This window comes from Manis javanica, chromosome 11 (assembly GCF_040802235.1).
Source record: "Manis javanica isolate MJ-LG chromosome 11, MJ_LKY, whole genome shotgun sequence".
In the NCBI taxonomy this organism is placed as follows: Eukaryota; Metazoa; Chordata; class Mammalia; order Pholidota; family Manidae; genus Manis; species Manis javanica.
The window spans coordinates 35,592,570-35,609,899 of NC_133166.1; the positions used below are offsets into that span (position 1 = coordinate 35,592,570).

The window sequence follows — 17,330 nt, forward strand, 5'->3', positions numbered from 1 at the left end:
CCTCTTCCACCAAATTCTTGCCATCTTGTCTGCAGTATGGCTCCTGCCCCTTGGGCAGCACGTGCTCTCTTCTACATGAGCCTTGGGCTCTTATGCCGTACCTTGTCTTCTGGGTCTTACCCGGCCTTGCCTGGGCCTGGAGGCTGGGAGCAATCCTCAGCCAGCCCCTAGACAGTGCCCATAATCTCTGAGGTGCACCCTATACAATCCCTTCTGCCTTCTTCCCTTGACCGTGTAAGGTTTGCTGGGCAAACTGGACTGGGGGTTGACTATTGGTGTGGTTGGCTGAACTGTTAACTTGAAATCTTCTGTCCATTGAAGCCTGAACTTTGCTTCTTGAAGTTACTTATGAAGTTGGTAGAGCTGGGATAGGCCTTTCGGGAGGGAAGGACATAGGCAGGCTAGTGAGGACCTTTGCCTGATGCAGCTCTGGACCACTCCCGAGGCTTCCACTTCGGCAGAAGAAACTATCTGTGGCTGAGCCTCTGAGTGTACATGTGCTTGTGTCTGTCTGTGTGTCTCTGTATTCATCTGAGGGTTCCCATGCATATATGTGTAGAATTCCCTTTATCTCACAAGCTGTAAGGCCACAGGCAGGTGATGTAAATCATTTAACCTCCATTTTCCTGACCTGTATTATAGGAATAATAATAACTTCTGCATAAAGTTGTTATGGTGTGAAATGAAACTGCATATGAGCCCTTGAGCCCAGTTCCTGGTGCTCATGTGTTAGGCTGTTATTACTAGATGCCTTGTACAAGTTACTTAGCCTCCCAATGCCTCAGTTTCCTCATGTGTGAACTGGGGATAATACCAGAATGAATACTGCTGTGAGGGTTAGGGAAGTTGATCTCTGTAAAGTACCTAGTACCATGCAGTAAAAAATATTAGTAATTATAATGCCTCTTATCTTTCTGTGTATGGATGCATCTGGATGTGAAACTCTGAGTTTGTGAATGTCTCTGAGCAAGTCTCTGTGTGTTTGTATGTATTTGCATATGTGTGTATCTGTGCTTATATGGTGAGGCAGACCTCCTGTCTGGGTGGAGTCTGCTGTTGGCCCAAGCCTGGACTCTCTGAGACAGCCAAGGCCAGTGCTGGGGATGGAATTTCCATTAAGAATTAAGCAGGACAGCGCTGGGAAGCCAGGCAGGCAGAGGGGTGGGGGCCGAGGAGGATGAGGCTCCAATTCTGAGCTCCTTCAGTCACCTCAGTTCTGAACTGCCGTGGAGAAGGCCTCTGTACCTTTGCTCCAAGTCACAGGCCTTGCTTGGGCCATGGCCCAGGAGGATGGGCAAGGAGAGAGGAGTTACTCACCGAGTCCTCTTTAGGGAGACCTGGAGTTGCTACAGCCAAGACGGGAGCCATGAGGCGGCCTCCTGGGAGTGGAGAGGCAGCTAGCGAGGGTGTAGGCGGCTGGGGCCTGTGGGGCCGACAGGAGCCCAGGAAGCTGTGCTGTGCTGTATGTATCTGGGCAAGTGTGTGTGTGTTGGAAATTGCAGGGTGGGGGACATTGATACCAAGTGCTCTGAGGGAACATTTAGCAAACAAGTCTCTTCCTTTTTTGCTCTGAAACCGAGGCACAGAATGTGGTCCTGGGAATTAAAGTTCTCTGAGGATTTTTGCTAATATTTATCATGTTTATGATCTAACCTCATTTCATTTCTAGGCTACTACAAAGTATTTTTACTTTCCAGGTACTTTTACATTCTTGATCTGATTTCATACTTTCAATAACCTATGAGCTAGGCAGAGATTATTATGATCCCTATTGTAAATATGGGAAAACTGATCCTCAGAGAGGTTAGGTGACTAGTCCAAGGACACACAGTCAGGATGCAGTCAGGACTCTTCAGAGACAAAGTCCAGACTATTTTTATTACCTCCTAGAAACAGACTCAGAGAAATAATACTGCAAACTTCGGCCATTTGAGGAAGGTTGTGGCTCCAGTGTTAATGCGGGTGGCTGGGGCCCAAGCTCTGTCCCCAGGTCCTGAGACACCTTTGGTTGAGATAGGAAATGAAGCTCTTCTTGAGGGACTGGGGAGTAGAATCAGGCTTCTGGGATGGATAGAGGCTGGAGTCAAAGCTGGCTGTTTCAGGAGAGTGGCTTGGGCACCCACAGGGCCTGAGGTTCCCCAAGGAGCTGAGACAGTTAATGTCAGGAGTTGCAGTGTGTTCAGGGCCAGGGAGAAATCATCATTTTTAGCTGTGGCCTGAAAAAGGGAACAGGGATATTAGCACCAAGGAAGAAAGGCTGAGATGGGATCTGGAGTGGTCCTTGTGTCGTGGAGATGGAGCTGGCCTCCCTCACCCTGAACACATAGTGGGAGCATATTGACAGTTTGTATATGAGGATTTAGGTTAGATGTCAAGGGGAACGTCCTAACAATGAGAGGATTCAAGTTTGGGAACAGGGCCCAAGGGAGGCCAATGGCTGCCTTTGGTGCTCCCTGAGAGTGGGTAGGGGCCCTCCATGCCCCCTGGGATTCACAGGAGGGCAGAAGAAATTGGTGGCATGAGCCTGCAGCTTCCTGCCAGTTCAAGAAGGCAACACTTCCGAACTTTTCGGTGGGAGCCTTCTCTAGGTTTAGCCTACTGACACAAGGACGTCCAGAGGGGAAGTTTGATGTGCCCCAAGTGAGGAGTCTCAGCAACCGCCTTTGTCATCGTTGGCACGTCGGTGATCCGGAGGCGGCTGATCTGAGGGGCGATTTAGGTTCCAAACAGAGCCACCTGTGGTGAATGAACCAAGTCGCATTCCAAGCGCCTGGGGACAGCTCAAAGTTTGTTGGCTCCCTCCGCGGAGGATATGAACCGCACCCAAGCCCCTCCTTGTTTCGTTTCAACTCCAAGGGAAGCAATCGCGGCGCGTTCCCTTCCCCTCTCCAGATGTTGTCATGCGGGGCAGATGTGGGCATCCTACGCCCAGAGGGCTCTGAGGCTCCGGGGTGCTCACCCGCCGTGACCCACGCCGGGTCCAGGGTGAGCCAGGTCTCTAATTAAACCTGACCGCGTCCCCATTCCAGTGCTCCCCACAGGGGTGCGGATTTCCACCGCCGGGCGCCTCCAAAATAGCTTCGTGGCCCGGCGTTGGCCGGAGGCTTGGCAGGCAGCGCGCTGTTGCTGAAGGTCCTGTAACCTCCTGGCGGCGGGTGGGCGGGGGCGCGGGGCGGCCCTTGGCCTCTGGGCTGCAGGCCTGGCGGCCACTCGCGCCCTGCCTCCGCTGCTGTCTGCCTGTCTGCGCCGCGCTCACCGCGCGCTCTCCAAGTAAGTGGACTCACTCCAATCCCGCGGCTGCCTTCGCACTCCAGGGCTGGACCTATCGGCCCAGTGGGGACAGAGCGTGTTCGTGACTGTTTGGACAGTAGGTGTAAGAGCGTCGGTGTGAGTGCTGGTGAGTGGGAACGGTTGCCATGGGAGGGAGTGTGTCTGGGACGAGGTTTTAGCGTGTGGAACTTTCTAGCATGTGTTCCAGGGCGTGAGTGTGAGCCGGAGAGTTGGTCAGTATTTGCAGGGCCTTGGGTGTGGATGGTCTGGTGTGCCTGCAGGTGGCATGTATGTCTGTGTGGCCCATATAGCCCAGTGTGGACCCCGTCTGCTCCTGGGAAGTGCATTCCTGTGTATGGTAGGAAGGCTCCAGTGGGCTGAGCCAGTGTGCCTGGTGGATACGTGTGTGTGAGTCACCCTTGAAGGCAGAGGCTGTGGTGTCTTCTCTGTGGGTCATATGGCTTTGGTTTCTCAGGACTGTAGGCAGGTTTCTCAGAGCCCCACTCACCTCAGTGTTGGGCAGAGGCTTTGAGCTACACCAACTTGCTGAAGAGGGTGGAGAAACAGCTTGCGGGGACCCCACTGTTGGTCCAGGCAGGAGGACAATGAAAGAGACCACACAGTCATGCCCATCCACAAACACTCACAGGGTGTCCACACACATTTCTGCCATGCACACCAGTATTGCATGCACTTCTCAGGACATTCATGCAAACACTTAGACACTTTCTATATATACACCTGCAGACAATGACATGTATGCAACAGGCATCTACATGTGTAAAATATGCAAGTACACAAACCTGCGTCCTTGGCTTGACCCACTCTCAGCCTCCAGGCCCCCTTTTAATGTCCCTTTAGTTTACACAGGGCATCTTGGGCAGTAAGCCCAAGAAACTGACTTTGGTAGAGAATATCTTAAGTCACGGGGGCTTTGGCTGGGGGTTGAGGGCAGATGGTGAGAGAGTGCCTTTGGGTTTCCCATTTGATCTGGAACTGAGGCTGCCCATGGAACCTCAGGGCCTCAGGATCTGGGATTAGGAAGCAGCTTTTCCTTTTCAAGTGAAAAGGCCAGTCTTGCAAGGCTGAGGCAGAGCTCAGCACCTGTTACAGAAAATCAGCGAGTCTTCTGTGGGTTGGGGTCTGGACAGTCACTGACAGAGAGGAACAGTGAGTTGGACTGATTCCTTCTCTTCTTTGGTTTTGATACATCCTATGTTGAGTCTTCCTTATGCAGGCCAGGCTGGAAGTGCCCACCTTGCTTTACTCTTCTCCCATTTCCTAGTGGTTGGGTCTTTTCTTGATAGAATCTTGTTCTCCCTGACCTCCTTCCCCTGGAGACTCCTGGGGATGAACTAAACAGTGCTTGGAAGAATAGGTGCCCCAAATATCAGCTGGTCATTGTTCTTATTGTTGCTGGTATTATGGTTTCCAGACCCCTCCTCTCTTGGTCATTCTCCTCTAGACAGGCTTCAGTGAGGTGCCTGGACTAAATGTGCGCCTTCAGCTGGAAAGGGAGAAAGATAACATTGACTTTTTCTTCCAGAGTGTTTATGGTTTGGTCCAAGGAGGGCCTGAAGTCTCATCCCACCAAGTCCCCTAATATTTAGGAAAACAGATGGGCTTTAGTCATTTCTTGAGGGGCTGCTAAGATCTACCTTCCTCTGGCCTGGTCCTCTGCCTTGGGGATGTTGAAAAGAGGGTAGGTGTGGTCAGCCTGGCAGCCTTCTTGCAGAGTGAATGTGGCAGGGGAAGTAAGTCTCCATGCCTTCCCTAGCCTTCTCCTTTGTGGGGGCTCCCAGCCTTCTTAGGACTCAGGAAAAGACTCTGAAAAACTGAAGGAGTCATAGTGATTCAGTCTCAGGCTGTTCCCCCCTTGTTTTTTCTTTTTTGCAATCAACTATAAATACCTACCTATCAGAATTTAAGAGCAACACTGAGGAATCACAGAACATCAGGGCAACCCCACTAAGTTAACATAGTTCTAGTTTAAATAAGAGAAATAAGACAACAGAATAACAATAACAAGTACCATTTATTGAATCTTTAATGTATACTTTATTTCATTTATTTTTTTACAACTTTGTTAGGTAATACTCCCTTTTTATTTATTTTCTCAAGGAAATTGAAACTTGGAGTACTCAAGGGATTTCTACAGGTCTGTGTAACTCCTGAGCATATAGCATAATCTTACTTACTTGTTTCTCTTCTTACTTGGGTTGCTAGGAAGCTCATAGTCTCTTACATCACTTCATCCTAGTAACTGTGTTAGTTGGAACTCTGGCTTTGACTTTTAATTCTTCTTTAGTAACTTCATAATATACAGATCTTTAACTGTAAACTCCCACATTCCTTGTAGAAAGAGATCAGAATAAGTAAATGAACAGCCAGCAATTAAGCACTCTGTTGGTCTATTGAGAATGGGAACTATGTTGCATGGACTTTTTTGGGTACTTCTTCAGTTTGAAGTATTTCATCTGGTTTTTAAACATTATATCTCAGTTTTGGCTTCTGTATCTTTGGGCTCTGATTCATGACCTTATCTTGGGGCTTTTCTTCCTAGTAGCCCTAGATAATGCCCATATCTGTGTTGGCTTAGACAGTGGGGATTGTTGAGAATGAATTGGGCCATTGATAATTGTCCCATGCTCTAAATGCTTAAGCTGCCAGCTCCCTCCTGTCTCAAAAGCATGCGTGTCTGGTTGCCCGAAGGAGTTTGACCCCTGCCCTAAGCCTGACCTTGACCCTATGGTCACCCCTTCTTTACGTGACCCTGCCTAGGCCCTGGGCTCTGCTGGGAGGCCTGTGTCTCTTGGATGTGAGCTCTGCCTCCCCCAGTGTGCACCACACAGTCTCTGGTCAGAGATGGCTTTTCTGGAGCCAGAACTCAGGACGAGGAGTATGGGCATTGAAATGTGGAGGAACACATGCTGGGGTGCTTTTCTACCCCCTTCCCTTCACCTATGAAGCCATAGGCTAGTGCTCACTTCTTTCTCTTTCCTAATGAGGGGGGTCTCAGGTCTGCCAGGTAGTTAGGGAATCATTTGTTACCTCTTAATCTGTAAGAGAGATGGGTTGCCAGGGGCATCTGAATGCCAGGCAGGGCTCTAGCCACATCGCAAAGTTCTACCTAGTTCGCTCCAAGAACTTTACCCTGCCCAAGGCTGTTAATGTTTGGAAAGGGGAGCAGTGAGGGTCAATCCTTAACACTAAAGAATGATTCGAAGTGCTTCCATGGTGGGTTTTCAGGCATTGTGTTGGGATTCGCTTCTCAGTATGCTTTGTCTCAGTATGCTGTTGCCCACCTTTAAGAGTAATCCTCCCAGAAGCATTTGGTTACAAAGTGGGAAGGAGGGCCCACTGGTCTGAGGCCCTGGGAAAGGCCTGACACTGGGTGATGTGCTGGTGGGTTGATGCAAGGGAGGGGTTTGTTCCCCCCCAGGGAAATGTCATCTTAAAAAGGTAAGACTAAGACATGATTGAATGTCTGCTGAGCATTCTGGCTGTTTCCTGGGCTTTAGGCTCATCCAAGTGAAAAAATCCAGGAAGAGCACTTTAGGTGAAAAAGTCAGAACTCCTGTGGGGGACGACTGACTCATGGTTACGCACATTTATTTAGTACCTACTAAAGGCCAACCCGTTTGTTAGGTACTTTGCATCTTTTGTTTCATGAAACCTCTGGGACAACCCTGTGAGACAGATAGTACTATTTTAAAGATAATGAAACTTACACACAGTGATGTTAAATGTTTGGCCCTAATCAGAGTCAACAGTAATTCCATCCCAGGTCTGTCTGATGCCAGAGCCTGTAGTGAATGCTCACTTGTAACTCTCCCAGTTCCAAACCCTTGAAAGCAGGAAAATGCACCCCTTTGGACCAACTGGTAAAGAGCTAAGGGCCTCACTTCTCTGGCTGCAGGGCCTGAGGGTCATCACCCTCATTGGCCTTTGCAGCGTCAGACTCAAACTGCTCTCTGTGGGAAGCAGGGGTATTGTGGGGAAGAGCTCCTGGGCAGGGCAGGGAATCACCTCCAGCTTCCCCTACCCATCACCAGCTGGGGCGGGCAGCACTGGACTTCTGTGGCTTCATTTCTCCCCCAGAACAATCTCTGTTCTGGGAATGGAGCCTCCACCCAGACCCTGTGATCCAGCCAGCCTGGCCTCCCCACCCCCAGCTCCAGAGTCCCCCCTTAGTGCCAAGCTCTGGGGCCTGCCTGATCCTCTGAGGACATCTCTGGGCAGACCAGACCCCGTTGGCATGATGCAGTGTCTGTAGGCGTCAGCAATTTGGCTGGGTAATTGTGTATAGTGTTCACTTTCTGCTGGAGAAATGGAGGTTTTGTCTTACAACACAAATATCCTGGGTTTGGAAACCATGTGAAATATAGCCTGTGGTCTGGGAGTGTGGGCTGCACTGTGGGCCTGTTTAAAAGACAGGGTTGAGGGACAAAATGACTGACTCAGGCCATCTTACTGCCACTGATGGAGGATCAGAGGAGAGCTGTACTGTACGTACTGGCAATGTGCAGAGAAAAGAGCATGGGCATTGCAGCCAGACAGTTGACCTGGAGCCTCAGTTTCTTCACCTGTAAAATGGAGTACGATTTGTACTCATTGTGCAATGGTGAGACTAGAACTAGAAAGTTTATTGAAGCACAGTGTTTGGTATAGAATAGGACAAGAATCATAAATGGCATATCCTTCCTTCTTATCCTACCCATCTTCTGGGAAAGAACACTGGACTGACTGGCAAGAGATCTGGATTCCAGCTCTAGCTCAGCTCTGGGTACGTTGTGCTCTCTTACTCTCTTTGGGCTTCACTTTCCTTGTGTGTAAATAATGGAAAAACTATTTCCCTTACTTGTCTGTGTTTTTTGAGGATAACGAAAGAGAGTGAAGTCAGGGGGATCTCTTGGAAAACGCAGAAAGTTTAGTCACTATTATTCATTTATTCATGCTGCACATACTAATTGAGATCCTGTGATGTGCCTAGACACTAATTGAGATCCTGTGATGTGCAAGGCACTGGGCACACAGGTGAGTAGGGGATATCCTGGTCTGCAAGCAGCAATCAGAGCATGTGTCAAGACAGGTTTGTAAACAGAGTTACAGCCCTGTCTGGGGGACATGATCGTGGCAGGTACTGGAGGTATTGATGTATCAGAAGAGGAAGTCTCATCCCTAACCGGGATGATCAGAGAGGCCTTCTCAGAGGTGAAAATTCTTTGTCTGGATCTTGAAAGATAATGGGAAGTTTCCAGGAGGAGAAGAGGTGGATACCACCATACTCTTTTCTGCTATACAGACCTTTGCTTAGTCCCTTGGGCTTGTTGTGCTCCTCCTGCCTTTGGCCTTTGCATTTGCTGTTCCTCTGCTTAGAACACTTTTCCTTCATGTCTTCACCTATTGAATTTTTACTTATCCCTCAGTTCTCAGCTTAACTGCCACTTATATGACCTCCATGATCAGGTTAATTTCCATTTTATAAGGCTTTAAAACACCATGTGCCCCCCTTCAAGGCTTTATCATAGTTGCACTTTTACATTTCTTTACAATTATTCCATGATAATTAATGCTTGTTTTTCCTATTTGATAGTGAGCTATATAAAGGCTGGGACCATGTCTGGTTTTGCTCCTTACTTTATCCTAGTAGTTAGCACGTTGCTGACATGTCACAGATATTTGTTGGATGAATGAATGAATGAATGAATGAATTACATTTGTCAGTTCAGCAACCAGGGGTTCAGTAGAATAAAAATTCTAAGGGAGAAGTAGATTTGGGGAGGAAGATAATTCACTTTAGGCCATGTTGCATTTGAAGTGCCTGGCAGACACATGTCTGCCCCCTGAAATCTTAATATCCTCTGGGCAAACTCTCAGGCTGTCATGCAGGAGCTCCTGGAGTGCTGGTGATAGGATATCTAATTTCTAGACTAAGGAAATCCCTGAAGGAGGTAGCTAAGTCACATGGCATCCTTAGGCTGTGGCTTCTGCATCTACTCCCCTCTCTCTGGTTTGTAGATGATACAGGAGAGTTGAGGGTTCTCCAGGTGATGCTGACTTGGCTCATGGTTGCTTGTATGAAAGATATTTACAAACTTTTGTGAAGCATCTTTGCATCCTGAGAGTTACTTGCATGATACATTACATCCCATGATAAGTCACTTGTAGGATACATCACACCTGGGATCTTCCAGTTTCTCCCTGAGCCCTCTAGACTGCACTAGATCTGCAAGAGAATTCGGAGAACATCTTACCAAGTCCAGCAAGCCATTCTTGTAACAATGTCATAGCACTAGATGACCCATTCAGTCACTTTGGCTCACTTGCTCTTTTTTTTTAACTGAGGCATAGTTGATATACAATATTATATTGGTTTCAGGTGTATCACACTGTGATTCAACAGTTACATACATTACTAAATGCCCACCATGATAAGTGTAGTTGCCATCTACCATCATGTAAAGATATGACAGCATTACTGGCTATACTGATTATATTCCTAGCAAGCCCAGAATGAACAGTGTCAGCCTATCAGTATTGTAGGTGCCCTGTGGTCTAGCATGGGCAGTGATCAGAGTAAGCTTCTAGGAGGAGGCCACATTTATGTTGACTTTTGATGGGTGGGGATGGCAAGTCAGTCCTGAAGAATAGCAGGACACTTGCCTTGAAGCTTGAACAGAAGGGACACGTTTGGGAATACAGGATGATAATGCCAAAAGAGGTGGGTGGGCTGGAAATGGGGCTTGCAGATTCATGAGAGTTCAGATCTGAGTTGAGAGATACCAGAGAGATAACAGGTTTTCAAGGAGATGTTATAAGAGCTGTATTTTAAGAGGCTAAAACTAACATTGGAATGAGGAGGGCAGACTGGGGTTGGGAGGCCAGCAAGAAGACAAGTGCCTTGTGTAAGCTGTCTTAGCCTTATGGCTAGCAGGGCCCCTGAGGTTGGGGGAACTATTGGGGCAGCGCCCAAATGCACATTGGGCAGTGATGCAATGATGGAGGGGGGCTCTAATGGCTACCATAAGGAGCACATGATGTGAGTGGCTGTCACTGGGACAAACGCCAGATGTTCTCCTGTAATGTATAGCTGCCTTCCGGCGAACAGCCCAAAGCCATCCTGGATTCTGGGCAGGGCAAGCTGGAGAAGAGAGTTCAGGTCTGGCTTCTGGCAGTGAATAACTCTTTTAGAAGCTTCTGAGGAGGAAGGCTGTTGGATTGTAGGAGCAGTAGATTCAGAGTAGGAGCTCATTTAATCTACTCCTCTCCTTTTATACATAGGAAATTGGAAGCCCAGAAAAGGAGCATAAATTGTCCAAGGCCATGTAGAGTACATGTGCAGAGAAAGGTCAAGCATCTTTTTTGAACTCATGTTGGAGGAATTATCATGTTTTATTTAATTATGCATATGTATTTCTTTCAATAGGAGAAGAACATTTAAGAAGAAAATAGTTTTATTCATTTACTTCTCTATTGTTTAGCTGGGGCCTGATAAGAGCAGATGGTTCACTTGACCCAGGACAATACTGTCTCCTCTCTTGACCCAGACCAAGGAAAATGTTAGGCCAGTCTCAGAGGAGGCCAGATATGGGATCAGAAAGAGCTGCCTGTGGGCAGGGGTAGAACCTGGCTCTGGATCCCTCGTGTATCCACATGGCTTGATCTGTGACCATTTCTACCTCCATTATACTCACAGCTGTTGACAAAGGCTCACTAGGGGCCATGGATACGAGTGAGTAGAGGCAGCTGCTGCCACAAAGGTACCTGCAGAGAGGAAGAGGAGACTGGTGGGTGGAGGCATGGGGTGTCCTATGCCTGAGGCCACTGCAAGAGACAAAGTCTCTGCCCAGCTCCAGACTGAGAGCAGCCCACAGGGGGTTCATTGGTCTCCAGATGGGCACCCGAAGTCCAGTGTTTGGTCTGCCCTGAGGCTGGACCTCCAGGCACTTCACCAGGGTCACTTATTTGCTCCCCTACTGTTCCAAGCAACTGAAGGCTACTTGATTAAGAAAACATTCTGTTCTTTCCCCGCAGCATGCCCAAGACCATGACTTAACAGCAGGATTTCAGTCGAAATTGTCCTTTGACACACCTCCATCCCCACCTTCAGGATTCTAGCAGGGAGGGCTGAGCTGGAGACAATTTCCTGAAGAGTCAGAAGGATTTAGGCCATAGTTCCTGCAGCCCTGGGGTCAGCATTGGTGCTGCACTGGCCACTGGTTCTTAAGTTCTTGGTCAACATGTTCTGTTTATTTTGTGCTGTGGAGTCGGCAGAAGAATTTCCACATGGAGGAGAGTGAGTTATACTTATGAGCAAACTGAACGTGTGGAGACCAGAAATTAAGTCTCCCCCAGTTCAGCAGCCCTCAGTGAATGTCCTGGGGGAAGGCAGTGGTGTTTTCTTCAGGTGTGGAGTTATGTTATGCTCTGTAAGGTAGAATCACGGACCAGGCCAGGGTTTGGACAGAACTTGAGAGGGAGAGAAGAAAGAAGTCGGGTTCTAGTCCAGGTTCAGCTTCAACTTTGCTTTGTGATTTGGGCAAGCCATTTGCCGTCTCTGGGCCTTTGTCTCCCTTTGCACGAACTAGGGGTATGGAAAAGACCTGTTCTCCTGTAACATTCCCTGTTTCTTGCTTACATTATGCTAGTAGTAATTTTGGTTAGGATACAAACTTCTAGATTTCTAATTGCTTCAGGGCTCATTTTTTATTTTGCCTGCAATTCTACATTTATAGATTAATTCCTTTGGATCTTTTAAGAGACTTATTTCCAAAAACTATATTGTCTAACAAAATCCCTCTTATTTTTGACACTGGATACAAACCAGTGTCATCTCTATTATTATATTTCAGTCTTTCCAACAACTGTGCCAATTAATCAAAAATATATATTATCTCCTGTTTGCATATGAGAAGAGAGGCCCAGAGAATTTAAGTAATTTGATAAAGTTCACAAATTTAGTTACTTGCAGAGCTGACAAGAGGCTGCTGGTTTCTTGGTTGCTGGTCTGTGTCTCTTGTGCCTCCCTTTGGGTTTGGGAATGAGAGTCCTGAGGACTATGTGGTATGGAGGCTGCAGGGTTCATCAGGTGGGAGAAATGTCAGGATGAGGGAGTTTGTCTCCACATACCTGTACCATGTAAAGTTGAAGTATTCTCAGCTTGGGGCAGCTCCTCCCTCCCAACCTGGGCACAGTGCAAGGGGCTATGCTGGCCCCTGTGCTTGGGTATGCAAAGGTAGGTCAGGGCAGAAAGCAGGCCCTCTGCAAGAGCTTTTAAATTGATCCTGCTCTTCTGTCTGCTGTAACAGGGTGGTGGGTGTCTGGCCAAACCCAATTCTTCCTTTTCCCCCAAGCTTTACTGAAATATAATTGACATATAACACTGTATAAGTTTAAGGAGTACAGTGTGATGATTTGATATACATATTTATTCTGAAATGACTACCACAGTAATGTGAGTTAACACATCATTCACCTGAGTACTTACCTTCCGTGTGTGTGTTGAGAATATTGCAGATTGCTCTCTTAAAAACTCTCAAATATACAATATTGTTAATTATAGTCAACATTCTGTATATTACATCCTCAGAACTTACTCATCATGTAACTGAAAATTTTACCCTTTGATCTCTCTCCATTTGCCCCAACCCCTATTCCCTGGGCAACCACTATTCTACTCTCTGTTTCAATGAATTCAACTCTTTTAGATTCCACATGTAAGCAAGGTCATACAGTATTTGTCTTTCTTTGAGTTATTTCACTTAGCGTAATGCACTCAAGGTTTGTCTATGTTGTTGCACATGGCAGGATTTCCTCCTTTTTTATGGCTGAATAAATATTTCATTGAATATGTACCCCGCATTTTCTTTATCCATTCCATTGAAGGACACTTAGGTTGTTTCCATGCCTTGACTATTGTGAATAATGCTGCAAGGAATATGGGAGTGCAGGTATTTCTTTGACAGAGCAATTTCATTTCCTTCAGATATATACCTAAAAGTGAGATTGCTAGATCATATAATAATTCTCTTTTCAATTTTTTGAGGAACCTCCATACTGTTTTCCATAATGGCTACACCAGTTCACATTGACACCAACAGTGCCCAAGGATTCCCTTTACTCCACATTCTAACCAGCACTTCTATCTCTTGCCTTTTTGATGATGACCATTCTAACAGTGTGAAGTGATATCTCATTTTGTCTTTGACTTGCATTTCCCTGATGATTAGTGATGTTGAGCACCTTTCATGTACTTGGTTATTTATATGTCTTCTTTGCAAAAATGTCTATTCTAGCCCTCTGCTCATTCTTATGTTTATTTGTGGGTTTTGTTTTATTTCATTGTTATTGAGTTGTATGATCTCCTTATATATTTTGAATATTAATCTCTTATCAGATATGTGGCTTGTGAATATTTTTTCCCATTCCATCAGTTGCCTCTTCATTTTGTTGTTTGTTTCTTTTGCTACGGAGAAGCATGTTCATTTGATATAGTCGCACTTGTTCATTTTACCTCTGTTATTTGTACTTTAGGTATCATATCCAAAAGGTCATTGCCAAGACCAATACTAAGAAGCTTTTCACTATGTTTTCTTCAAGGAGTTTTACTGTTTCAGGTCTGACATTTAAGTTTGTAATCCATTTTAAGTTAATTTTTGTGAGTGGTAGAAGATAGGAGCACAATTACATTCTTTTGCATATGTATATCCATTTTCCCCAGCACCACTGAACAGATGCTCACTCCTCTACTGAGTATTCTTGGTTTCTTTGTCAAATATTAGTTAACCATATATACAAGAGTTTATTTCTGGACTCTTGATTCTTTTTCATTTATCTATGTGTTGGTTTTTAAGCTAGTCCCTTATAGTTCTAATTACTATAGCTTTGTAATGTATGATATCAGAAAGTGTGATGCCTCCAGCTTTTTTCTTCTTTCTCAAGATTTCTTTGGCTATTTGGAGTTTTTTTGTATTGCCCTAAAATTTTTAGGATTGCTTATTTATGTGAAAAATGCTATTGAAATTTTAATAGACATTACATTAAGTCTGTAGATAGCTTTCTGTAATATGGACACATTTTAACAATATTAATTCTTCTCTTCTATGAACATGGGCTATCTTTCCTTTTATTTATGTCTTCTTCAGTTTCTTTCATCAATGTCTTATAGATGTCAGTGTACATATTTTTTACCTCCTTGTTTAAATTTATTCCTAAGCATTTTATTTTATTTTTTGATACTATTGAAATGAGATTGTGCTCTTTATTTCTCTTTCAAATTGTTTTAGTTTATAGAAACCACACCTGATTTTTGTATGTTCATTTTGTACTTTACAACTTTATTAAATTTGTTAATTCTAACACTTTTTGGTGGATTTTTTAGGGTTTTCTATATATAAGATCATGTCATCTGCAGAGATATTTTTACAGCTTTCTTTCTGATTTGGATGTCTTTCATTTCTTTTTCTTGACTACTTGCTCTAGCCACGACTTCTAGTACTAAATTGCATAGAAGGGATAAGAATGGGCACCCTTGTCTTGTTCCTGGCCTGAGAGGGAAAGCTTTCAATCTTTCATCATTGAATGTAATGTTAACTGTGGGTTTGTCATATCTGGCCTTAATTATGTTGAGTTATGTTCCTTCTATACTCATGAGCTTTTCTCATGAAGGGTGTTGAAAAGTTTTTCATAAAAATGAAGGATGATTTTTATCCTTCATTCTATTAGTGTGGTATAATATATTTATTTGATTTGTGTATGTTGAACCATTCTTGCATCTCAGGGATAAATCCTACTTGATCATTCAAACTGAACTCAATAGCACATTAAAAAGATCATATACCAGGTCATCTTAATCAACCTTCCCTTTCTCCTTTTCAGAAGCTTTTTCATTTGTTTGTCCTGGAGAGGGGATTTGTCTTTCTGTTTTTTTCATCTTGTTTTTTCATCTGCTTGTCTTTCTGTCTGCAGAACGATGCTCTTAAGGCAAGCTTCTTGCCTCAAACTGGCCAGATCTTTGCTCTGGGACTAGAGGGAGCCTCAGAGGTTTTGGGCATGAAGAGCTCTACTTTCACATACCAGGCAGGAGCAAGAGTGGGCATAACCCACTCCCCACACCTACAAGTCACTTACTGCTTGTGGTGAGATATGACTGTATGCTCTGACTCTTATCTTCCTCTGTTTCTCCCTCCACTGTCATTAACCAACTTTCCACATTTCCTTTGGTCTATTTTGGGGCTTGCTATTCAACTTTTTAAGTTTATTTCAAGTCAATATCATATTGTATTTACTGTTTGAAAATAAGTCTTATTATCTGGCAGGGAAATTCACCCCATTTCTTTTTCTATTTCAGGAATGATCTTGGTTATACACATAAGATTTATCTCATGAAGTTCTAGGAAAAAATACTGTGGTGATTAGATTGAGATTGCATTAAATCTATACATCTGTTTGTGATGAATTGCCACTTTCCTGTTTTTTTTTTTTTTTTGAGAGGGCATCTCTCATATTTATTGATCAAATGGTTGTTAACAACAATAAAATTCAGTATAGGGGGGTCAATGCTCAATGTACAATCATTAATCCATCTCAAGCCTAATTCTCGTCAGTCTCCAATCTTCTGAAGCATAACAAACAAGTTCTTACATGGTGAACGAATTCTTACATAGTGAATAAATTTTTACATGGTGAACAGTACAAGGGCATTCATCACAGAAACTTTCGGTTTTGATCATGCATTATGACCCATAAACAATCAGGTCAAATATGAATATTCATTTGATTTTTGTACTTGATTTATATGTTGATCCCACATTTCTCCCTCTATTATTATTATTATTTTTATTTTTAATAAAATGCTGAAGTGGTAGGTAGATGCAAGATAAAGGTAGAAAACATAGTTTAGTGCTGTAAGAGGGCAAATGTAGGTGATCAGATGATCAGGTGTGTGCCTATGGACAAAGTATTAATCCAGGCTAGACAAGGGCAGCAAAACATCCACGGATGCATAAGATTTCTCTCAAAGCAGGGGGGGTGAGGTTCTGAGCCTCACCTCTGTTGATCCCCAAATTCTCACCTGATGGCCCCCCTGCAACTGTGCCTGTCTTAGGTTGTTCCTCCCTTGAGGAATCTTACCCGTCTCTGGCTAACCAGCCATCTTCCGGGGCCATACAGGGAAATGTAAAGTTGGTAAGTGAGAGAGAAGCCATATTGTTTGAAAAGGTTAGCTTTTTACTTCTTTGCAGATTTATGCCCTGTGGCTTCTATGCCCAGCACTTGTCTCGAGGTATCTTTACCACCTGGAGGAATTATGATACTCAGTAACTTCGATATGAGGCACGAATTCTATTTAAGGGTTGTAATTAGAAAGGAAGAAGAAAAGCTATAGAGGTAGCATATGGAAGGAAACATGGGAGGATTGATTATTTCTTTGACATATCTTCTTGTAGAATACCTTAAGTATGTATAGGTTTTAAACTACTAACTAATTTGCACACACATATTAACATAATAGGAATACGGTGACATAAACAAAGCAAATCTATAATTACCATCCATCTCCAGTGAAGCCAAGAAAACCATTTAGGCACCCTAGGCATTTGCGAAAATTTATCTATGATATGATGGATATTGTCCAACTGTACTTGAACAATCAGACAAATTAAAGCAGCCCATTTCTGGGATCTGTTCACATTCCATATGTTCTTTTAACCATAGATAGTCTATAGTCATGAGATTTTGGAGTGCTACAACTTGCACCCCTCCCAACTCCTGGTTGAATTCCAACAGTACAGATCCGGTCAAATTCGTTGTCTCACTGTATACACATGCCAGCCTAGACATCTCCCTCCTCATTCCTATGGCAAGTCCAGGAGACGGTGGGCTGGATGCAGCCACAACTGCAGCATCATCCGGATCCCTGTGGAGGCTTTTTGATGATCATCCCCCTGGCACAAGTCCTCCAGAGAGTGCTGATGCCGGAAGCTCCTCCTCATATCGTATCTTAGTTCATTTTCTGGGTATCCAAGCTAGGCCTTGATCTTCTGCATAGAAACAAACAG

The 17,330-nt window shown here is 44.8% G+C and overlaps 1 protein-coding gene across 3 annotated transcripts in view; it reads left to right on the forward strand.

Annotated features, from left to right (window-relative positions):
• The first annotated feature begins 1,172 nt into the window (after positions 1-1,172).
• Positions 1,173-17,330, forward strand: part of INSC (INSC spindle orientation adaptor protein) — a 129,747-nt gene continuing 113,589 nt past the window's right edge. For 2 of the 3 annotated variants that reach the window (XM_073216249.1, XM_037026962.2), the window contains exon 1: positions 1,173-1,462. In XM_073216249.1, the coding sequence (XP_073072350.1) occupies positions 1,367-1,462 (96 nt within the window). In that variant the 5' untranslated portion in view covers positions 1,173-1,366. Of the gene's footprint in view, positions 1,463-2,912; positions 3,271-17,330 lie in introns of those variants that run through there. The other variant, XM_017649056.3, reaches the window with a different exon arrangement.